Source organism: Myotis yumanensis, unplaced genomic scaffold (assembly GCF_028538775.1).
Source record: "Myotis yumanensis isolate MYYU_CA2020_CCGP unplaced genomic scaffold, mMyoYum1.0.hap1 SCAF_3, whole genome shotgun sequence".
NCBI classification, from domain to species: domain Eukaryota; kingdom Metazoa; phylum Chordata; class Mammalia; order Chiroptera; family Vespertilionidae; genus Myotis; species Myotis yumanensis.
In genome coordinates, this window is record NW_027223754.1 from 115,318,593 (window position 1) to 115,343,791 (window position 25,199).

Here is a 25,199-nt window from a genome sequence, read left to right on the forward strand (position 1 = left end):
TGGTATCAGGGCAAGAACTAAGGGGCAGCTTTCTCCCAGACAAAAATGTTAGCAGAGGTCATTGTTCTGAGGCTGAGACCTCCCCCATCACAGAGCCAACAGGCAGGCACCATATTTGAGTTTCCATCAACCTGGCTCAGACTATTCCCCTGGCCCTCGTGACACCCTGAAACCCAGCTGGACCCAATTTGGTGCCAGAACCAAACTGTTTGCAGAGTTCCTTCTATATGAATAGTATGTCCTGGCTCAGGCTTCAAACTTTTCTAAAATCTCTCAAAGAAGCAGTAGCTGGCCTCAGTGTGTCCCATGCCTCTCAAAATAAGATGCCCCAGGCCCGAAACTAGCAAAAGCCTGCCTTGTTTCACAGCTTGGCCTCTCCTGGGCACCTCCAAACCCAACACAAGTAGCAGCCATCTTCAGATAGCTCTGTAGCTCATGTCAGACACAGGCAGTAGCTGACTTTGCAACTCCAAGGAGGCCCCAGAGCCAGTGCACCTAGTGGTCAGCTTCAGACCATGCCACATTCACAAGTGACACACTCAAGGGGCTGATTCAGAGAGCACCAAAGCCACACTGAAGCAAGTCCTGCTCCACAGGGGTGTCTCCTGCATAGCAGCTCTTCCCCTGTAGTTGCAGCTGGTCCTCACAGCCAACTGGCCTGGGGTCAACCCCTTCTAGTGATGTGAACAGTAAGCAAGGCTCAACTACATCAGGAGAGTGCACACAGCCCACACAGGGACGCACCTGGAGTGCCCAGTTCAGATGCCTGGGGTGGCTGAGCCACTGGACCCTACAGTGACCTACTACATAAGGTCACTATACCAATTCCAGGAAACATACCGGCTCTATCTCATACAGAGAAACAAACACAGGGAAGTAGCCAAAATATGAAGACAAAGAAACATGTCACAAATGAAAGAACAGAAGAAATCTCCAGAAAAAGAACTAAATGAAATGGGAACAAGCAAACTACCAGACACAGAGTTCAAAACAATGGTTATAAGGATGCTCAAGTGACTTAAGATCTTTAAGTAACTTAGAAAGAACTTCAAGGAACTTATAAAGAACATCAATGACATAAAAAAGGACCAGTCAGAAATGAAATATACACTAACTGAAATGAAGAATAATTTATAGGGAATCAACAGGAGAGCAGAGGATGCCGACAATCAAATCAGCAATTTGGAACACGAGGAAGCAAAAAACATCCAATCAAAAGAGCAAAAAGAAAAAAGAATCCAAAAATATGAAGATAGAATAAGGAGCCTCTGGGACAACTTCAAGCATACCAATATTCACATCATAGGAGTGCTAGTAAGAGAAGAGAGGGGGCAAGAAATTGAAAACCTATTTGAAAAAATGACAGAAAACTTCCCTTATATGGAGAAAGAAATACATACATGTCCAGGAAGTGCAGAGAGTCCCAAACAAGAGGCACCCAAAGAGGCTCACACCAAGACACATAATTAAAATGCCGAGGATTAAAGACAAAAAGAAAATCTTAAAGGAAGAAGAGGAAAGCAGTTAGTTACCTACAAGGGAGGGCCCATATGACTATAAGCTGATTTCTCAACAGAAACTTTGCAGGTGAGAAAGGAGTGTCAAGAAATATTCAAAGTGAGCTCGGCCAGTGTGACTCAGTGATTGAGCATCAACCCATGCAGCAAGAGGTCACTGTTCAATTCCCAGTCAGGGCACATGCCTGGGTTTTGGGCTCGATCCCTGGTGAGGGCCATGCAGGAGAGGTAGCCTATCAATGTTTCTCTCATCAATGTTTCTCTCTCTCTCACTCTCTCCTCTCCTATTTCTATAAAAATCAATAAAACATATTTTATAAAAAAACAAACCAAAAAAATATTCAAAGTGATGAAAAGCAAGGACCTACAACCAAGATTATTCTACCTAGCAAAGCTTTCATTTAGAATTGAAGATCAGATAGGGACAAAAAAAAAAGCTAAAGGAGTTCATCACCACCAAACCAGTATTACATGAAATGTTAAAGGTCTTCCTTAAGAAGAAGAAGAGAGAGAGAAAGAAAAAAAGATAAAAAATATGAACAATAAAATGGCAATAAATACAAATCTATCAACAATTGAATTTAAAAATCAAAATAAGCAAGGAATCTAATGAACAAAATAAACTGATGAATAAAATAGAACCTGAGGCACAGAAACATGGAACAGACTGAAGAATCTCAGAGGGAAGAGATTAACCAAAAAACTTATATGCATACATGCATAACCCATGGACACAGACAATAGGGTGGTGAAGGCCTAGGGTGGGACGGGATCCAGGTGGAGATGGGCAATAGTGGGGGAAACAGGAGGACATCTATAATACTCTCAACAATACAGATTTAAAAAATAATAAAATGATAAAAATAATTTTGGGAGAAAAAAATCAGAGAAAAGATTGAATCTATTCAAAGGGTCCCCACATAGAAAATTCACAAACATAGTAAAAGAGACCAGATTGGCATTATCAATATTTCAAACAGCCATATGAAAACTAAATTTCATTTCCACCAAGCTACAAAAGACTAAGAGAAAAATATTAAGTTCCTTTTATTCTCTAATTAGCCTATTACAGGTTGCAAATGTATGCTCGGTAGACAGGTTCTTTCATATTATGAGATTCTTGGTAGAAAATAAATTAAAAGATTATTAAGCACTAAAAGATTGGGAATCATAGCTCTTGAAAGATATCCAGCACTAAATAGAGTATATGCAATCATGAATAATACAGGTAGAAACCTTCAGCAAAAGGCTTTTTTGTTATTGTTGCCGTTTTAAGGTTTTTGTTGGTTGGCTGGTTTTCTTTTGTTTTCAGCAGCAACAGCAACAAAAACTACTAAAGATGTTAGTAAGATTAAGATATCAATGTAAGGAAATGTTTAAAGTTCCAGTTAAAGATCACTGAAAAAAAGATGCCTCAGAAGAAAAAAAAAGCTGACCTTAAAAACGTTGCAGTCACGCATGAGTCAAGCCCATGTCTGGAAAACTATGTATGCATAGTTCAGTCAATGAGTTAGATAAATAAACCAATTAAAGTTCTAATACAACTAGAGCTATATCACACAGAAACGTAGAATTTTAAGTCTGACAAACATGGGTTTAAATTTCTACTCTTCTACTAACTACTGCTTAGCCTTAACGTTACTTAGCTTCTCTGACAATACTTCATTTAACAATAACTTTTGTCCCAGAAACTACTCGGAAGACCAAGAGAGATAATATATGTAAAAAAATTAGTACAGTGCCTGGCACTAAGTAACCATTTAATAAACAAAGCTATAATTACTAAAATAAAATATAGACAAATATTTCTCTGATTTTAGGATTGAGAAGACCTAAGTTTTAAATGAAAAGGAAACAAATGAAACAGGAAAGATTAATATATCTGGCTAAACAATCCCTTTAAAATTTATGTGAAAAATATACAATATTGAAAAGTAAACATCCCACAGAACTAAAGAAATATTGGTATAGAATATATTTATATAAATTATTTTTCTTATACAACAAGAAGATAAAAATCCTAAGAGTAAAAAATTATGTATTGACATACTCTTTGCTCTGCATAAACAACACCAAGTACCCAATTTAGGGAATCCACAAAAATAGTAATGGAGACCAAACCAGATGGGTATTTTCAGTTCTTCAACGTAAGACTCACAGTGTGAGGTATTACTGCCCCTCCAATATTTATACCCTTAAAGGAAAAGGACTATTTGCAGCATAATAGTAGTATATGAAATATAAGTCAGATAACACCAATTCAATCTTCCTCACACTGAAAGCAAATCTATTACTAGATGTTTTAATTAAAAATAAAGCATAATTCTATCATATATTCTTATCCTAACTTAATAATTTTTCAAGTTGTGCTAAAAAGATGTATCTGAAAACTGCCACTGGGATAAGGGGAACAGGGGCAGTTGTGTGAAGTTGAATGGCTATGCCTCTGTATTTACCAGTGTTTCACTCCACAACCTACAAGCAGTTTCAGTTCCACTTATATCTATTCTTATACAGTTCATGTTCAATTTATTTTCAGACTTTCTTTTTAAACCTGAATAAGCCTGGCCAGTGTGGCTCTGTGGTTGAGCATCAACCTATGAACCGGGAGGTCACAGTTCATTTCCCAGTTCAGGGCACATGGCTGGGTTGCAGGCTTGATCCCCAGTGGATACAATACTGAATAATAAAGGTAGAAACCTTCAGCAAAAGGCTTGTTTTCAGCAGCAACAAAAAAATTACTAAAGATGTTAGTAAGATTAAGATATCACCATTACTGATGTTTCTCATCACGGATGTTGCTATCTCTCTCTGCCTCTCAGAAATCAATAAAATATTTTTTAACTGAAAAATAATTGTAACAATCCACATCAAATCTCTCTCCTCTGATCTCAGACAAAAATTCAGTAAACTCTACTGCTACCCAGAATTGACATATCCAAAACTTTACACTTAAATTTAAGTATATGGACCTAGCCAGTTTGGCTCAGTGGATAGAGCATTGGCCTGTGGACTGAAGGGTCCGTGGTTCAATTCTGGTCAAGGGCATATGCCAGGATTGCAGATTGGCTCCCCAGTAGAGGGCATGTATGAGGCAGCCGATCAATGATTCTCTCTCATCATTGATGTTTCTATCTCTCTCTCCCTCTCTCTTCCTCTCTGAAATCAATAAAAATATATTTAAAAAATAAATAAATAAATAACTTTAAGTATATGATTATGTGGACCCCCCCCCACACACACACACCACTATATCTTTATATTTATTACCAAACTTCAGTTGGGCAAATACCACCACATTTTGCAATATTTAAAATAACTTATTTATTCTGTGTCCAAAGCAACAAGGGTATTGCTAAGATAGTAATATTAAACAGACCAAAATATTGTGAAATCCCTTCATAATACAAGTTTATTGACAGAAATAAAACCAAGTTGTTAGCTTTGTTTTATCTTTTCGGTATATGGTACGTGTATGTGAATTACAGGCTTTTGGCTAGCAATATATTAAAAATACAAATTTACTCAGAGAGGAAAGATACTCTATCAGAGGTCCTCAAACTTTTTAAACAGGGGGCCAGTTCACTGTCCCTCAGACATTCCACACATGCGCACTGCGGGCCCGGGACGAGTCTGCTGCTAAGCAGGACAGGCAGCAGTGGCAAAAACACCCGGCGGGCCGGATAAATGTTTTCGGCGGGCCGCATGTGGCCCGCAGGCCGTAGTTTAAGGACCCCTGCGTCTACTTCCAGCTAACCTAAAATTCTGATTAATAGAACTATATTATATAATTACTAATTTTTAAAAATAAGACTATAATAATTATAATCCAAATTGAAATTGAATATAATTCAATTATTTTGTATGTACTTCAGAATTTCATACCAAAGCTAGCCTTTGAGTTATAAAAATTCATTTTCATTATTCAGCACTCATAAGGCAGAGTCAAAGACTGAAATGTATCTATCATAACTCTAGGTCAACATACTACTGAAGGTGGTTTTAGAGCAAACACTTGACAAGTTTGTTCACATACAATTTTTATTTCCTAATAAAAAATGTACAAAAAAACCCCCACGAAGCTTCCTGTTGTTCAAATTCCAAATAAATAAGATTTTCTATAATGAATTTTATAATATGATTTTTCAATGTATTAAAAATAATTAAACTTGCCCTGCCTGGTATGGCTCAGTTGGTTGGAATGTCATCCCATACACCAAAAAGTGGTGGATTCAATTCCCAGTCAGGGCATATATCCAGGCTACGGGTTCGATCCCCAGGCGGGGCTCATGTGAGAGGCAAACCATCGGTCGGTTCTCTCTCTCTCTCTCTCTCTTCTCTCTCAAATCAATAAATAATAAGATTTTAGCTCTTATTAACTGTTAACAAGATCCAAAAAGAAAAAATTAAATTTAATAAAAGAATAGGAAAATATACAAGCAGAGAAAGCTAAAAAAAAAAAAAAACACCAAACAAAATCATTTTGTTGGTTAATGGGCCACTAGCCTCACTTTCGTTAAAAAAAAATCACCTATGTATATCATCTAAGCCACCCAATCTCAAACCCATCACCCCACAGACACAGAAAGCAGCCAAAATATTCACTTTCAAAAAATGTCTAGTAAAATTATTTTTACCTGTAAATTGTTTTCTGTGAGTCTGTTCCACCAAACCATATTGATGGGTACTCCTGATTTACACCTGTCAGCAAGGCAGCCAATAGGGTTCTTTGCTTTTCGTGCCTTTGATCCCATCGGAACTAGCCTCTCCTCCAGCATCCCCAGGCGATACTTCCTTGGCTAGGAAAAAGAAGGAAAGAAACCAGGCCACTCCTAACATCCCCCACACTAATCTAAACTAGCATAACTAACAGAGAAGATACCAGGAATGGTGGAATAGAAAACAAAATTTCTAAGACACTCCCTCTAATTTCCTTTTCACCACCCAGCATTTCCCACCCCCACCCCCAATACACAACTTCAAAATAATCCACAGTCCTAACAGGCTGAACAGCAATATTATATAAAGCAACAGATGTTTTAGAGACATACATTATAATCTAAGTTGGTAAGACTTTAATTAATAGAAATTAACGTATCAGCAAAACGCTTCGCAAAATTTTTTCCACTGGCACTTACCTATTCTCATTGCAATATGAAGAAATGGCTTCAAGGGTACAAAATACAAGTAAAAAATTGTCTCCAAATTATACCTTTTTCAGCTCCCCATATCACTGCCTCAATACCTACTGAGAATTACCCCACTTAAAAGAAGCTAAAGCCCAAAGAATAGAGTTTTTAAAAAAATTTTTAAAACTCTTTGCACATTAGACCAGAGTACAAGTCATTCTATCTGAAGTGGGCATTCAATTTAAAATACTCAATGAAAAGAAGTAATCTCAGACTTTAAATAAAAATACACAAGTATCAATGGTCTTATAAATCTCAGTAATTTGAATAGACTGATGCTAAATAAACTGTCCAATAAAAGGATGAATTCACTGGCTAACAATATATATAATAAAGTTAGTAAACAATCTTAGTGACTGGCAGGGTTTTTTATTATGTGAAAGTTAATTACAGTTTCCACCATCTTACTTCTCTTAATTATATCAAATTTGTACTAAATTGAATCTTAAAGGGAATTTGTATATATATTTTTCCTTTAAGGAATAATGACACATTCTTCAGAAGGTATCTAATTTAAGACCTGAAATTTTAAAATCTATGTTTACTCATTGTTCTGTCATAAGACTGCTAAAGCAAATAATTAAATTAACTTTCTTCATAAAAGGTGTCATAACCAGACAAATATATAAAAAATATTTATTCCAGAATAAAAACAATCTGAAGAAAACACTTGATTCCTAAATTTCAAAATGATCTTGTAAATTATGCCAATGGAAATAATTCTATGCAACTTAGATTCTCCGCTCCACGAAAGGCCCTCCACTATGCTATCTTTGGTTTAAGGAGGAAAAAAAAATTTTTAACTTGCATAAGAAAGACAACTGTACTACCTACATACCCAATAATTATAGCAATGGATAAAGTTTCATGAAGGTAAAATATTTCCACCTCTATGCAATCATGAACCAATTCAATTACCCTCTATGTCTACATCAGAAGCAACTTTTGTAGATGAGAAAATGTAGTTTTGGGAACCATATTACAAATGAAAATTTTAAAGCGAGTTATTTCTAGTAAGTAGAGTTCACAACTATAAAGATTTTATATACAGCAAAAATAATATAATCTTAATTAAGCCTTCACTAATTTAAAATATACATTTTAGAAAATGTCTGGGCTAAGGATTATCCTATTAGAAAAGTTCAACATATCAAAGAATATTTATTTAACCTATCAAATAGGACTTATACAAGGACACCTAAATTCCAGTCATATATTTGAAAGCAAGAAAATTATTGCTTTAAATATTCTTCTGTTAAGATCCTTTACAAATTCAGACTTGCTTTTGACCCGAAAATAATTATAATTAGTGAAATTTATTTTTTTACAGTAAGGCATAGCAACATAGAAAAGGGGTTAATCCAATGTGTCATTCTCCCTCCCTAACAGTTCTCATTATATGTTTTTTATTTTTCCAAAGAGGAATTCATCACTTCTCCACTTCTTTACCATTCCCCACCCCCCCAAAACCTATAATTAGCCTAAGGATTTTTCCTTTTAGGTAAAAGAGATCTCCAAACATGTGCCATTACAGATTTAAGTTTCTTCAATAAATAGCCAGCAATTAAAGTTTCATCTAATGTGATACTGAGTGATTTGGCCTAGATGATATTTTTTTAGAATAGCATCTAAAATACCATTATAAGCAACAGAAGACAAAATGACATCTGAAAAGAGAGGACAGCAACAGAAAGTATGATGGAGAGGCAAAAAGATTAAATATAAAAGTCTCATTGCCTAGGGAGTAAATTACAGTAAAATCTCATTTGTAAACTAATTTCCAAATTATTTGAACTATTATTAATGCCTTGGAGGAAAAAAAAAAGTGTTTTCAACTAATCATTTAAGAGCCTAATTTGTATTAGGAACAGTTCTAAGTACTTGGAATACAATAATGAATAAAGCACTCACATTTCCCTCAAAAAGAGGACATAATCTATTAGGTAACAAAATCATGCAAACAGAACATATTCACTGTGATAAAATAAGTGCATATATCATCAAGGTACCAACAGTTCAGAAACAAAGGCTTCAACGAGAAAGTGAAGGCCTGAGCAATTTTGAAGGAATACTAAACGTGCCTAGATAGATAGATAGATAGATAGATAGATAGATAGATAGATAGATAGAGCTGTATTATAAGCTTCGGAAAATGTGTAGGTAGAAGCATAAAGGCACCGTGGTGTTAAGGGAAAACTGTTACCGTAAGTACTGAGTCTACCATTAGTAGAGGGACAACCTTAAGAGCAAAAGATGAGGTTTGAAAGCAATAAAAACAAACAAACATGAACTGTTTTATATCCTATGGCAAGGAGTTTGGACTTCATTTCATGGACAACGAAGAACTCTCGAAAACTTAACAATGAGAAGTAAACTGGAAGCAGGTAGACAAACTGCTGCACTCTGGCAGCAATCCAAGTGAGTTTCCCATCCTCAGCAGTAGACTTTGGGTAATTCTTTGTTGTACAGGTCCTGTATTGTAAGATGTCTAGCAACATCCCTGGCCTCTACTCACTACGCCAGTAGTACAACAGCACCAGTTTTGACAACCAAAAATATCTTCAGTGTCCCCTTGAAGAAGGGGGTCAAACTGCCCCCATTTGAGCCCTGGCCAGTGTGGCTAGATTCTCTGAGGGTCTTCTCATGCACCAAAAGATCACAGGTTGGATTCCCGGTCAGAGCACATGTCCAGGTTGTGGGTTTGATTCCCTGGTCCAGGTACGTGTGGGAGGCAACTAATCAAATGTTTCTCTTTCACATCGATGTTTTTCTCTTCCTCTCCCTTCCTCTCTCTCTAAAATCAATAAAAACATATTTAATAAAAAAAAAAATGTCCCCATTTGAGAACCCTAGTCTTAGTAAAGGATGTGAACTAAGGATATCGAAATGGCCTGGCTGAAGATGGATCTGCTAGGTTAAAAACAGCTATTGGGGATGAGGGAAATGAAGAAGCCAAATGGAAGATGAGAAAATTAAAAGGGCAAACAAAATTTGATGGGAAACGTTTGCTTACCCCTAAAGTTAATCCTCAAGTTTTCCGAGTTCTATAAGGTCCAAACACTTCCTCCGGAACCAATAAAAGTAACCACTCCTGTTCCCTTTCTATTAACTTGCAGCAATCCTTTCCTTGACCAATCTTGAGAATTTGATGGTCAAATAAATTAATAAGTTCCCATGTTAATCCTCCCTTCTTCATAGCCTTGCCAGTCTAGCCTACTGGTTATTATGGAGGAGAAGCATTCTAAAATGCTATGTCCTATTAGTAAATAACCAGCTTTTCTTTTCCACCTTCTAGTAAGTCAATATTGTACACCAAAATTCGCAATCTCTTTTTGTTCATCTGGCAAAATATCCAGCAGAGCCTGTAACTGGCCTTCTCTTCTCCTCCCCCTACTCCTTCCTTCTTTCTTTCTTTCTTTCTCTCTTTCTTTTCTTTTCTTTCTTTCTTTCTTTCTTTCTTCCTTTCTTTCTTTCTCTTTCTCTCTTTCTTTCTCTCTTTCTCTCTCTCTGTCTCTCTCTCTCATATATATATACAAATCTCAAGATTCACTACAAAAGTGACTTTTATCCTTTTTCACAAACTCTAAATAAACAGCATAAATAAGATAGCTGAAAATAGTGTTGCCCTTCTTATTTGATGTTTAAAAAATAACTCAGGGCTTGAACAAAAGTTTTCAAGGATAAGAAAGTTTGATTATGTATTCTAGATTAGCACTCCTCAAACTGTAATGAACATACGAATTGTCTAGGGATCTTGTTAAAATAAAGGTTCTAATTCAGTAGGCCAATTGTGAAGCCCGAGATTCTACATTTACAAAAAAGCTTCCCAGACTGCTAGTGCTACTGGTCTGGTGACCACACGCTGAGAAGTAAAGTTCTAGAGCATGTCAAAGAAAAGACCTGGATAAGGAACAACTAGTGGTGCAAACAGAAACTGGAGTCACCCCCTACCCCCAGATAAAAAGGAATAGGGGTTCAATAGTGTAACAGCCCAACTCCTTTAAGCCTGACCAAGATACTTAGAACCTTCACTACTCATAGTCCCCAAAGCCCTGGCTCTTCAAAAATCTTTGCCCTAATCCAAAAAAGCCCATTCCAATGGTTTAAGACTAAGGGAAGTCAACTCTCATTCCTAACTAGACTATGTCAAAGAACAGTAAAAGCTAATTTTAAAAACTGTTTTAATTCCACACACATATTTTTTTCATTCATTCATCCATTCATTCATTCACTCAACATTTCAGCATAAGGTTCTTTGCCCTTCCTAGAAAAACAATGATAAGCTCTATTCTCTTCCCCTAAAAATTCACAGTCTAACAAAAGTAAAGTCTATAAAAACCACTGCTAACATAGAAAATGTAGTTAAAGCTACCAAGTAACAGACCAATTTCCAATGCACAACTTTTTTGGTAAAATTTCAAAACAGCCTCATCTCCAGAAGGCTTCAGATCATCAACCATATGTTACTACGTATGATATAATCACCCTATATAATAAAAGCCTAATATGCTAAGTGTCCAGTTGTCTGGTCAACCAATCCAAGTGTGATATGCTAAAACCACTCAACCACTCATTATGACATGCACTGACCACAAGGGGGCAGACAGTCGACCGGGTGACCAGTCGCTATGATGTGCACTGACCATCAGGGGGCACACAGTGGACCAGTCGACCAGTCACTATATGTGCACTGACCACCAGGGGGCAGACGCTCCAACCGGTAGGTTAGCTTGCTGCTGGGGTCCGGCTGATCGGGGCTGAGCAAGACAGGCCAGACATGCCCTGGAGCCCTCCCACAGTCCCTCCCCGGATGGCCAACCTCCCACATCCCTCCCTGGCTCCCCTGTACCCTCTCGCAATCTGGGACTCCTTGGAGGATGTTGGACAGCCGGTTTCGGCCTGATCCCACAGGCCAGGCCAAGGGACCCCACTGGTGCACGAATTCGTGCACTCGGGGATGGGGGGGGTTCCTCAGCCCAGCCCAGGAGCCCTCGGGGATGTCTGACTGCCGCAGAGACAGGAGAGGCTCCCGCCTTCACCACTGCTGTGCTCACCAGCCATGAGCCCAGCTCAGGGCTTTTTGCTGAGCGGTGCTCCCCCTGTGGGAGTGCACTGACCACCAGGAGGCAGCCCCTGCATTGAGCGTCTGCCCCTTAGTGGTCAGTGCGCATCATAGCAACCAGTCGTTCCTCCGGTCAGTCAATTTGCATATTAGCCTTTTAGTATATAGGATGAGAGAAATCAAATTGTTACCGATGACAAAAAGTTTCCAATGCCCTGAATTTTGAGAAATCCTTTTGAAGAGCAAAAATACAGTAACTGTGCTTTCACTATTTGTACTCTGAAACAATGAATGATGACTTAAAGTTGCTATGGATAACACTTTAAAATAATTTGCATTTTATTAATCATAACATCTTCACATACTTAAAAATAGTACCCATGTATGAAATATTATCTCCCTTCAGATAATGCTCAATAAATATATTAATTCATTACCTTTTGCAGTAACAACTCGTCAACCTACTTCCTGCCATTCCTGAAGGTCCACTAGTATTAGGAACCTCTGACCTATAACTTACTATATATTTATTTGAAAGTAAACTTGCATTTCTTTCACAATCTCTTCTGGCTCACAATGGCCTTCCCTCAATTAAATAAATATCTTGATATTTTATAGTATTTGTAATGATAAAAAGAAAATATAAGATTATAATTCCATTAGTCATCAGTGATCAATGTAAACTCACTGGGGAAAAATAAACCCCAAACTGATTCAAATCATTTAAATTTTTTAAATCAAGTAAATTAATTTCCAGGGGTAAAAAACTTTAAAAATAAAAAAACAAAACAAGTCAACCTCAAGATTATGTTGTATTTTGTCTTGTCATTATTATTTTTTTTAATATATTTTATTGATTTTTTTTACAGAGAGGAAGGGAAAGGGACCGAGAGTCAGAAACATCAATGGAGAGAAACATGGATTAGCTGCCTCCTGCACACCCCCTACTGGGGATGCGCCCGCAACCAAGGTACATGCCCTTGACCGGAATCGAACCCGGGACCCTTCAGTCCCCAGGCCGACACTCTATCCACTGAGCCAAACCGATCAGGGCCATTCATTATTATTAACTGTGGGCCTTTCATGACATTATATTAAGTGTCTTACATTTCAATTATTTAAATAAAGACAATAATAGGATGGGATGGGTGGGTGAATAGACCTACAAAAAGTAGTTCTAATAGAAAAACAGACTGTCACAGTTAAAGATCCACAGATAGGTAAATATCTGTAAATGAAAAGATCTTTTAATTTGTGGAGTTAATACACAAATCACATATAGGATGAGATACAAATACACAAATCACATATAGGATGAGAGAATGAAAAAAGAGGATGCTACTAAGTAAAAACTGATATAAATTATATCAAATATAGCAGAACAGGATATACATATTCACACAAACATATTTTTAAGCTCTACTATGAGCCAGATCCTGGGAAGAGTCCTTCTCAAATAAGACATCATGAGTTAAGTCAGTTCCTTTTGACTCCCCTTCCCTTATCCTAACAAAGAGCTTTAAAATCAAGTACAGAAAAAATGAACATGATATTTCAGAAATGCTTGTCCCCTGATCCCAAAGAATTTAGCTTGTTATGGAAACCTTAAAAATTTACAAAAGTGAAAATCTGTTATCCCACTATTAGAAATACAGTGGGGCCTTGACTTACGAGTTTAATAAGTTCCGAGACCGATGCCGAAACCGGTTTGGCTCAGTGGATAGAGCGTCGGCTTTCGGACTGAAAGGTCCCAGGTTTGATTCCGGTCAAGGGCATGTACCTGGGTTGCGGGCACATCCCCAGTAGGAGATGTGCAGGAGGCAGCTGATCGATGTTTCTCTCTCATCGATGTTTCTAACTCTCTATCTCTCTCCCTTCCTCTCTGTAGAAAATCAATAAAATATATTTTAAAAAAAACAAAAAAACAAAAAAAACTTCCGAGACCAAGCTCGTTAAGGAGCTCATTAACTCAAATTACTCTGTCAATTCAAAGCAAAAAATCGGAGGAGAGATAGCTGGTATCTCAAAAAACTCGTTAATCGGGACACTCGTAAGTCAAGGCCCCACTCTAAAATGCAAATGGCCCTAACCGGTTTGGCTCAGTGGGTAGAGCGTTGGCCTGTGGACTCAAGGGTCCCGGGTTCGATTCCCGGTCGGGGGCATGTACCTTGGTTGCGGGCACATCCCCAGTAGGGAGTGTGCAGGAGGCAGCTGATCGATGTTTCTCTCTCATCGATGTTTCTAACTCTCTATCCCTCTCCCTTCCTCTCTGTAAGAAAATCAATAAAAATATATATTTAAAAAAAATAAAATAAAATAAAATAAAATGCAAATGACTTGGTAAAGCTGCCTATTGATAGAAATAGCGTCCTAAAGCACAACTAAAACAAGGAAAGTAAATGGCAGGCACCTGAGCCTATTTTACTTAAAAGGGTGGAGAGGAGAAGAAGAATAGAATAATGACTAGATGACTGAAAAAGAGAGCAGAAAAGGGCCAAGAAAGATACAAAAGGAGAAACCAAGAATGCCAGACATTAATTTTGAAACTTTGCCTAGGATTTGTCTCAATTATCTGGGGTTGCCCTGCATAAAAACTCAGAGCTTAGCAAGAACAGTTAGCAAACTGTCATGCTGAATCACTTCAGTTAAGAATATGTACAGGCCTTGGCTGAGTAGCTGAGTTGGTTAGAGCATCATCCTGATAAAATGCCAAGGTTGTGGGTTTGATCCCCAGTCAGGGCAAATACAAGAATCAACCAATGAATGCATAAAGAAGTAAAACAACAAACTGATGTTTTTCTTTCTGTTTCTCTGAGACAGATAAGAGAAAGAGACCTTATCTGCCTCACTATTAAGGTCTCCACATGTATTGCTCTAATACAGGATGTATCAAAAAAACTGTATATACAATTTTAACAGCTGATAGCTCAATTTTGAAAATGAAATATATTTCAATAACACTGTCTTTATAATTATTCAAACAGTATGTATACATTTTTGGGACACCCTATATATTAACTCCCATTTTTAACAAAACTTCATCTCCAGTGTGTTGAACCTTAACTCCTCATCAGTTTATAGCCATAATTCAATTTTTCTACTACCACCCTTGGCCAACTATAATTATACACATCTACACTAATAAAAGAGAAACATGGTAATTAGCGTACGACCGCTACACTTTTCATTGGCTAATCAGTGAGTATATGCAAATTAACTGTCAGCCAAGATGGCGGCCAGCAGCCAGGCAGCTGGAAGCGAGCATGAGGCTTGGTTGCTGCAGACTCCAACATTCCCCGCCTCACTTGCCGGCCTCTGAGCTACAACTCTAAGCAACTATGTACTATGTTGCAAATAAGAAGATAAACAAAACTCCAGAAACCAGCTGGACTGAAAGCCAGGCGGACCGAAACTTTTTATCAATGTTTTCAGCAACGAGGCCTCAGAGCTAAAGCTGGCCCAGAATAAAAAAAAAAGAAAACAAGGAGCGGTTGGAAGCTTCAGTCACTCGCTTCTGGAAAACAGCCCTCAGCCCCTCATCCAGACTGGCCAGGCACCCCAGTGGGGACCCCCACCCTGATCCAGGACACCCTTCAGGGCAAACCAGCCGGTTCCCACCCGTGCACCAGGCCTCTATTCTATATAGTGAAAGGGTAATATGCCTCCCAGCACCGGAATCAGCGGAGCAGTGAGGCTCCCGGCACCGGGATCAGCGTGACAGGGGACAGCGCCCAAACCCCCTGATCGCCCTGCAGCTCTGTGTGTTACAGGGGTCGGGGCCACAACCTCCCTATCTGCCCTGCTCTGTGCCTGATAGGGGGGAGCTCCCCAATCCCGATTGCCCTGCGGCTCTGTGTTTGACAGGGTGCGGCGCCCCAACCCCCCCCACCCCACGGGCCCTGCTCTGTGTGTGACAGGGTAGAGCCATAACCTCTCCATCGACCCTGCCCCGAGTGTGACAGTGGCGGCGCCCCAACCCCCTGATCGGCCCTGCTCTGTGGGTGATAGAGAGTGGCGCCCCAACCCCCCTCCACGGGCCTTGCTCTGTGGGTGACAGGGTAGAGCCATAACCTCTCCATCGGTCCTGCCCTGAGTGTGACAGGGTGCGGCGCCCCAACCCCCTTATCCGCCCTGCTCTGTGTGTGACAGGGGGCGGTGCCCCAACCCCCCAATCAGCCCTACCCTGAGCATGACTGAGGGTGGCATCGCAACCTCCCGATCCGCCCTGCTCTGTGCATGACAGGGCGGCGCCCCAACTCCCCAATCGGCCCTGCTCTGAGCTTGACGAGGGGCTGCACCTAGGGATTGGGCCTGTCCTCTGCCACCCAGGAGCAGGCCTAAGCCAGCAGGTCGTTATCTCCCGAGGGGTCCCAGACTGCGAGAGGGCACAGGCCGGGCTGGGGAACCCCCCTCCCCCGAGTGCACAAATTTTTGTGCACTGGGCCTCTAGTGCTATATAATAAGCGGTAATATGCAAATTGACCATCACTCCAACACAAGATGGCTGCCCCCATGTGGACACAAGATGACCAGCAGGGGAGGGACCAGGCCTGCAAGGGAGGGCAGTTGGGGATGACCAGGCCTGCAGGGGAGGGCAGTTGGGGGCGACCAGGCCTGCAGGAGAGGACAGTTAGGGACAACCAAGCCTGCAGGGGAGGGCAGTTACGGGCAATTGGGCCAGCAGGGGAGGGCGGTTAGGGGCGACCAGGCTGGCAAGGGAGGGAAGTTAGGGGTGACCAGGCCTGCAGGGGCGGGCAATTGGGGGCGACTAGGCCTGCAGGGAAGGACAATTAGGGGCAAGCAGGCCTGCAGGGGAGGACAGTTAGGAGTGATCAGGCCTGCAGGGGAGGGCAGTTGGAGGCGACCAGGCCTGCCGGGAGGACAGTTAGGGGCAATCGGGCCTACAGGGGAGCAGTTAGGCGTTGATCAGGCTGGCAGGTGAGTGGATAGGGAGTGATCATGCTGGCAGGCAGAAGCAGTTAGGGGCAATCAGGCAGGCAGGCAGGCAAGCGGCTGGGATTGGGCCTAAATGGGCAGTCGGACGTCCCTCGAGGGGTCCCAGATTGTACAGGGTGCAGGCTGGGCTGAGGGACATTCACACACACACACACACACACACACACACCCCGCCCCAGTGCACAAATTTCGTGCACTGGGCCTCTAGTTTTTAAATAATTGTCATTTGTTCTATCTATAAAAGTATGTGTTCCTAATGTGAAAAATAAAGAAAAAAATTACTGCTTCCAATACATTGTGAAATATCATATTTTTAAAATTTTCCTATATATCATGATCCAATACTTTGATAAAATAAAGATGAATTGCTAGAAAAAAAGATCACATAACTGGATATTGCTGTATTATCAAGCAGGAAAAATATCAATCCATCCTTAAATTCTCCACATAGCTCATATAAGACTGCCTACAGTAAAAATACTTACTAATCTGATCCCAATAATTCACACTCTGACAGGCAAAGAAAAAGCAACACTAGGGACTCACCCAACCGAGACTTTCAAAAAATAATTTACCTAACTAGCTATGAAATATTAGTAACTATGGCCTAAGTACCTGTTCTCCAATACCATTATGAAATAAAAATGTCACTAAGCAATCATGATAGCCTGCTTAGATCAACATGGAATTATAATTAAATATTTACACAAATTTGAATTACTTCCACTAAAATTACATCATTAAATATATATGATGAATTACTATAACAAAATAGACAGTCTCCATATGCCTTCAATTCAGTGTGTGCCATGCAATACCTTATGCCAAGAGTATTTCTAATATAGAGATTTTAAACCTTCTAAACTCAACCATTAATAATTTCAAAATATATGCAACCTGCACTCTCAGATTACTAAGTATATATAGCCCACTATTGAAAAAAATCTATGTCCCTACATATTATTTTAAATGTAAATGGCAAGAAAATATGGTCCTTCTAAGATATACTCTGTGAACTATAAATTTCTAAGTAGAAACTGACACATAGGTCCTGTCAGTTTGGACAGACATTGAATTTTAGAGATGAAAGAAAGCAATTATTCAGGCCATGCTCATCACTTCACAGTTGTGAAGATTATATTCTAGAAAACTGGCCCAAGGCCACAAAGCTAGAGATCCAGGACCTCAAAAATCGCAGATATATTAATCTGTTTCCATTAGGATATATTCTAGTATCACTCCAAACATTGAGGTCATATTCATGGTAACATTTCCTTTTATTATTTTCCCTTACTAAAGTAAATTTTAAAAGGATGCACACTATATCTTCCTTTTTTGAGTCTCTAGGAATTTTTACTATTTTCTCAAAAATAACATCAGTACCTCTAAATTATATATTTCTACTATAGTGTGTAGTGCACCAAACCCTCATATCAGAAATCTTGTATTTATTTGCCATTCTACTTTAACCTTCTATTCATACATCAGAAACACTACTTATCACTACTTATTAATTCAAGGATGTGAAAAGGCCTTAGCCGGATTGGCTCAGTGGATAGAGTGTCGACCTGCGGATTGAAGGGTCCCGGATTCGGTTCCGGTCAAGGGCACATGCCCGGGTTGCGGGCACGATCCTCAGTGGGGAGCGTGCAGGAGGCACCTGATCGGTGATTCTCTCTCATCATTGATGTTTCTCTCTCCCTCTACCTTCCTCTCTGAAATCAATAAATAAATATATTTTTTTTAAAAAAAGGATGTGAAAAGGCCATTAAAGGGATCCCTAAGACCACTTCAGTTTCCCCTACACTAAATAGGTCCAGATAATTTGATTTCTAGGTTGTTTCTGCTTTTCAGCATTTTACTGTTTCCTTCCATATTGACTGGCTTTGTCTGTTGTCACTTCTTATTACTGCCAATGAGCCTGCTTGTATCCAACTCTATTACACTTACACCATATGCAAGAGTAAATGTGTTCCCGGTGAAAACCTATAAGAAACTCTATAAAATCAAACTCATACATTTTAGTCTATTAATTACAGATGCTTAAAAGCATTTTGTAATTAATTACCTCCTTGTTCTCAACTGTTTCAAAATGAAGATAATACTAAATACATGAGGTACTGATATAATTCATACCTGACCTCACAAATTTTTTATCTTGTTAATATCTAATCTTCTTGAATTTCATTTTATACCACCCTCTGATCAGATACTTCCTATAAGCATTTTAAGCTTATATCAGTTTTCTAAAATCAGTATTCTCTTCTTCTGGGTCTTTCTTTCATTACTTAGGAAAATGAATTAGTTATAACTTTATAGTAATTTCCACGAAGTTTTACAACATGTTTTTAAGAGATTTAAACTGTTTTTAAACAGTTGGGCCAATTATGAAAAGTTAGGGATTTTAAGTTTGCCTTGTAAGGAGGAGTTTAAATTAGGGTAGAAATCTTTAAAAGTTAGACAAAGCAGTCAGAAAATAAAGTTAAAACATGATCAAATATGGTGACAGAAGAAGATCGGACTTTGAGTGATGAGCACACAGTGCAATATACAGATCTTGTAACATATAAATTCACACTTAAAACCTGTATGATCATATTAACCAATGTCACCCCATAAATTTAATAAAAGGAAAAAAAACCCACCATAATCACTATACCTAAAATGAGTCACATTGATAGCAACTACATTAAATTAGATGTTATCTTATTTAGATTAGATTAAATTTAAATTAGATTGTTATCTTAAAAACAGAATACTAAAGTATCTTAATACATACAAAAATAAGTATTTCAAGCCTTTACATAAAATGTTTCTATTTCATGCACACAGATGAAATAAAATTCTACATACAGGAGATATATAACAAAGAAAAGGATGAACAAAAAGAAAGAAAAATACTACAGTCCATGAAAAGCCCTCTCCCCACTTAAAAGAATATTGCACGATATACGTAATGACTAATATCACCTCTACATTCCATTTTGCTTCAAATAAGTTTCAATTTCACCTACCTTTCTTCTCTGAGAGATGTTGAGGGCACCAAAGTCATTAAACAAGGATGAAGCAGGTGAAGTGAGAGGATCTGGAAGGTAAGTTACATAAGTTTCCACACAGATAACTCCAGTAACCCACAAGACTAATAATAAGTGTTTAACTTTGCAATGCTCACAAAAGTAATGAAAATCACATACTACATTAACAGTTAAACTCAATGCCTCAAATACAGTGAATATTCAAATATTTTCTGAGTGAATGAAACACAAATTGGAGAATACAAATTGGCATTCAGCCAATACTCAGTACACATTTATTCAAGAAGCTACGCAGATTAGGATGCTTCTATTTGCTTAAAACTAAAAGAAAAATCAAACAGAAAACAAAAAAGATGACTTTTAACCATGTTATTAGGAATGTGTTTATGAAGGAAGTCTACCTGTAGTAAATGTTTATTTAGGGACCAAATCATGAAAAAATAAAAAAGGGGGTGAGAGAGAGGAAGTCACCCTCTGAGTGATCACGCTTGGTTTTAACACTTAGGCAAGGCCATAACCATCTACTCTATACAATATTCCACACTTTTAAGTTTATCACAGATATTTTATATTCTTACTAAAAAAGGTAAATTAAGTTTTAAAACACAATCATGAAATCCAGGGGGGGGGAGGGGGAGTTAAGGGGGGGGGGAATGAGGACACATTTGTAATACCTTAACTAATAAAAAAAAAAAGAAAGAAAGAAAGAAATCCAAAGATTTTATAGATTCAGAGTTCTATTATTCTATGGTCAGAAGTTATAAACAAAAGTGTAAGTCTAAATTGTTTTTCACTTAACAAATCAGAAATTTCTGAAAAGGTGTGCATAATATACATTAAAATATTTATCTTCGTTTCTGAGCTTTAAGTTAATCTTAAGTTTCTCATTAAATTACCTGTAAAACCCTAAAAAAAAAATAGTAAATACTCTCATTTAAAGAAACCTCATACCCCAGCAGGTTTGGCTCAGGGGAAAGAGCATCAGCCCATGCATGGCCTGAAGGGTCCTGGGTTCAATTTCAGTTAAGGGCAGATACCTCGGTTGCAGGCTCATTCCCCTGGGTATGTGCGGGAGGCAACCAATCAATATGTCTCTCACATTAATGTTTTTCTCTCTCTGTCTCTCCCACTCCCTTCCACTCTCTCTAAAAATCAATGGAAAAATATCCTCTGGTAAGGATTAACCAAAAAATAAAAAGGAAATAACCCACATGCAAATTCTTATTGTCACCATTATTAATAGCTGTTAACATTTTACTGATGCAGTCTTAATACTCAATTGTTGCTTTTATTTTTTTTAAATCATCCTTTGGCCTGGCCAGTGTGGGTCTGTTGTTGTACCGAAGAATCTCAGGTTCGATCCCAGCCCCAGTCCAGGCGCATGTGAGAGGCAGCCAATTAATGTGTCTCTCTCACACTGATGGTTCTCTCTTTCTCCCACTCTTCATCCCTCCCTTCCACTCTCTCTAAAAAGCAATGGGAAAAAAATCCTCCAATGAAGATTAACAACGCCTCCCACCACAAAAAATCCTTGAATATTTATTTTTTAAAAAGGATACAGAAACATATCTGGAACTTCTATATCAAAAGCCTTAAAAATGTCCATAATCTTTGAAACAGTAATTCCATATCTAAGAATGTTCCCAAAGCAAATAACTCAAAATATGAACACAGATTTGAAGTATAATTGTTTTTTTAAAAGAATAAAAACAAAAATAGTTCAGAAAATTATTAAGAGAAATAACAGAATTCAGTTTATAATGATCAAGAAATATTCATTAAAATATATTTAATGTGATCTTGAAATTAAGTATTATAATGTATATACTTAAGTACTGCTATGTGAAAGGGCGAGGGTTATGCCCTCCATCTTGCCTGTATCCTCCATGTTGGGGCCACGTGCGGCCTTCTTCCCGGAAGCCCAGGCCTCTGCTGGCCACGCCCGGGATTTTAAACTAACCAATGACAATCAAGGGAAGTGCGCGCCATAGATATGACCACATCCTGTGTAACAGGACCCGGCTTGCGCCTGGCCAATCGGCAGAGCACAGTCCTTTCTCCTCCCCTTACTCCGACCCCCCCCTATATAACCGGTCTCTGGGCGGGGTTGGCTCTCTCTTGACCACTTGGCTAGCCGATGTGTAGGTGAGTCTGGTGGATGGAGAGCTCAAGCTAGCCTGAAATACAGATTCTTATGCTTTTGCATCAGATTGGATGGCTCCCTGATGTGGTTTCTTGGGAATCTTGAAATCTGGGCATAACACTATGTATTATGTATATATGAGTAATACAAATTTTAATAGTTCCTGAATATGAAATAATAGATCATTTTTTTACTTTCTTCCTTATACCTGTCCATAACTTTCAAAATTTCTACAATGGACATATTGTTTTTAGAGTCAGAAACATACATTTAAGAGAGGAAAAGGAACCAAGCCTTACCATGGCCTGCATATGGCTTGGCACTGTCATTTAGAAGGCTTGGGGAGCTGCTACTATTAGTCATTCTCTGAAAAAGAAAACATAGGTACATAATATCACTAGAATTAAGAATATTCAACCAATTAAGACTAATTTTCTTTGCTTCTTCCCCTCCTATCCATCTTTCACATTACTAATACTCTAATCACTGCTGCTTAGATTACAATAATCTATGCAAAAACTTCCAAACACTCTGCATAACACAGCAAATGAAAATTTTACTCACTAGTCAGATGTTTAAAACCAAAGCTGAAGACCTATTTTGAATGCACTTCTATTAATTTGTCAGCCTGGGCAAGACACATATAACTACTAAATTTCCTTGTCCATAAAATTTAAATTCCAATATCCATTCAAGATGTAAAGTGACTACATATAAAGTCAAGAAATGCTCTCTAATATCTTCTCCCAATGCATATTATCCTTTGTTTACCTTAGAGACTCTATAAAATTAGGCTATCCACTGTTCTCTAAATGTGTTTCATGGTTTCTCAACACACTCCATAATCTCTATGGTGTGTCTCTCCATCATGAAAGGCCTTCATTCCACAACCACAAAACAGACAAAGGAGTGAAACTAGTTTCTTCCTATCTATCTCTAAATACTCCATGGTTGTCCCAACCCTAACCCCACCATTGAAAGCTCACTCTGACTCCAAACCTACTAGGAGATAAGATGCCTTAACTATATCCCAACTACTTCATTATCTTAAATCCCACCCCCTCCTGATAAATAAATTTAGGAATAAATTAAGACTTTAGATCAGTGGTTCCCACATGGGACACATGTCACACGGGTGCAATTTGATTTTTAAGGGGGACAATCCAAGAATGAATTAACAGTGAATTTTTTTAAATTTCTTATGGTTCTAAGGGCCTCATATACAGTATATAAATATATTGTAATATATTTATGCATTTCAGTTCTCTGTTATGTTTTAAACTTTATTTGCTATTTTTTCATATCACTTTACATTTTTTAAAAATATATTTTATTGATTTTTTACAGAGAGGAAGGGAGAGGGATAGAGAGTTAGAAACATCGATGAGAGAGAAACATTGATCAGCTGCCTCCTGCACACTCCCTACTGGGTATGTGCCCGCAACCAAGGTACATGCCCTTGACCGGAATCGAACCTGGGACCCTTGAGTCCGCAGGCCGACGCTCTATCTACTGAGCAAAACCGGTTAGGGCCACTTCACATTTTTTTAACAATTTCTTAGTGATTTCTTCCTCAGTACTTCAACTGTCCTTTCGTTCTTTTATTTTTCTCTTTTCTGGATGCCATGTTCTTTGGAAGCTAGTTTAGACCAAGTTAATGGCCTTTTAGCTTCCTCCACATGAATAGGAGTTCACTTTTTGAATAATAAGAATTATATGTCATGGCGGGAGGGGACATATCAGGATTTTATGCTTAGGTGGGGCATGGCCAAAGAAAGGTTGGGAACCACTGCTCTAGATGCTCTCCACCCTCAGAATAAACTTCATTGTTTAAACTCATACTAATGATACCTGCAGCAAGGGATACTTTGTTTCTACAGGGCTTCCAAATCCATTGACTCCTATAAAGCTGGTGCTGAAATAGGAATCTGTGAGACTGGTATCAGTTAAAGCACCTCCATCTATTCCAGGAACTGAAAGAGAAAAAAAATTCAAGTATTTGATTATTTAAAAGCACAAACACTGACGTAGTTTCTGTGTTCCTAGATAACTTTTGAAGTGTCAATCTGCCACACTTATTTTTATTTACTTATTCATAACAAAAGATAGGACCAAAAAAAATTGGCTCAGCTCTAAACATTTGTTAAACAATGCTCAAGTTGACTGTTGTTTTCCTACAGAGATAGTAATTTATTTTATATCAGTCACCTAAAAGCTACCAAGCACAACATGAAGAAACAAATCAGACTTGGATTTCAAGTTTCTTTCTTTAACTTTGCAAGAGGCCAGCAGAAACTATAAACTACCGGAGTCCATTCATTGTCTTCACTAGCTGAGTTTAAACAGAGACCCCCAAAAGCTAGTAACCTTTGAAGTCCTAGCAAAGGTCAGAAGTGCACCATCCAGTTAATCTAGGAACCACCCAGTTAATTTAGGTAATAACAGCTGAAGCATCCCCACCTTAGTTCCCTTAATTCCCATTTATTATTATGTAAATCCTTGCTGATGGGCTAGTCTGCCTGTTAATGGGGTCACCTGCCTAAGGGCTATGCTATGAGTGCATCCCAGTTCAATAAAAGCTTGGTGAATAAAATATATTAAAATAAATAAATAAATAAAAATAAAAAAATAAAAGCTTGGTGAGACCTAAGCACAGAAGAGGAAGTCCTTCGGGACTTGCCCGCCTGGTCCCCCAATATTGCAAAATTATCTCGTGTCTTTTTCTTTCATTTGTTGTGCGGCTCCACTTTCAGATACCGAACCCTACTCCACGCAGAACGTGGAGGGAGTGTTACTCGACAATAAACTACTGCAATTTCCTCAGGACTGTTTCTCAAATATATTATAGGGGGAAAATCAGCAGACTCACATTAATTCATAGTTCAGTAAAAACAATTTTACAGAAGTAGAAATGGAATAGAGTTCAGGAATGACACCCTGTCTGTGGATTTTAGGACAGGATAATACAGAATGATTTTAAGTAGAACAATCCTTTATATACGAACAAAGTCATGGACAATATGTTTTAGATACTAGTTCTTGGTAAGTACTTGAAATGCTATTTTTAAGCTGCTAGTTAAGTACAAAGCCTTACACTTCATAACAGCTGAACTGCAAAGAGAATTGCCCTCTCTGTGCAGAACCTCTAAGAACCACTGAAACCACTCCCACTCCCAACAAGAAGTAGTCTAACCCTAGCTGGTTCCATCACAGACTCAAAGAGTCCCAGGTCCGATTCCAATCGATGGGTCTCCCTCACATTGATGTTTCTCTCTGTCTATCCCAGGGGTGGGCAAA

The 25,199-nt window shown here is 38.5% G+C and overlaps 1 protein-coding gene across 5 annotated transcripts in view; it reads right to left on the reverse strand.

Moving 5' to 3' along the window:
* Positions 1-25,199, reverse strand: part of PAN3 (poly(A) specific ribonuclease subunit PAN3) — a 172,620-nt gene that overhangs the window by 128,643 nt on the left and 18,778 nt on the right. For 3 of the 5 annotated variants that reach the window (XM_070409406.1, XM_070409404.1, XM_070409409.1), the window contains exons 2-5: positions 23,754-23,875; positions 22,202-22,268; positions 19,739-19,809; positions 6,155-6,316 (exon numbers count right to left, since the gene is read on the reverse strand). In XM_070409406.1, the coding sequence (XP_070265507.1) occupies positions 6,155-6,316; positions 19,739-19,809; positions 22,202-22,268; positions 23,754-23,875 (422 nt within the window). The remainder of the gene's footprint in view (positions 1-6,154; positions 6,317-19,738; positions 19,810-22,201; positions 22,269-23,753; positions 23,876-25,199) is intronic. The other 2 variants (XM_070409408.1, XM_070409407.1) reach the window with 1 other exon arrangement.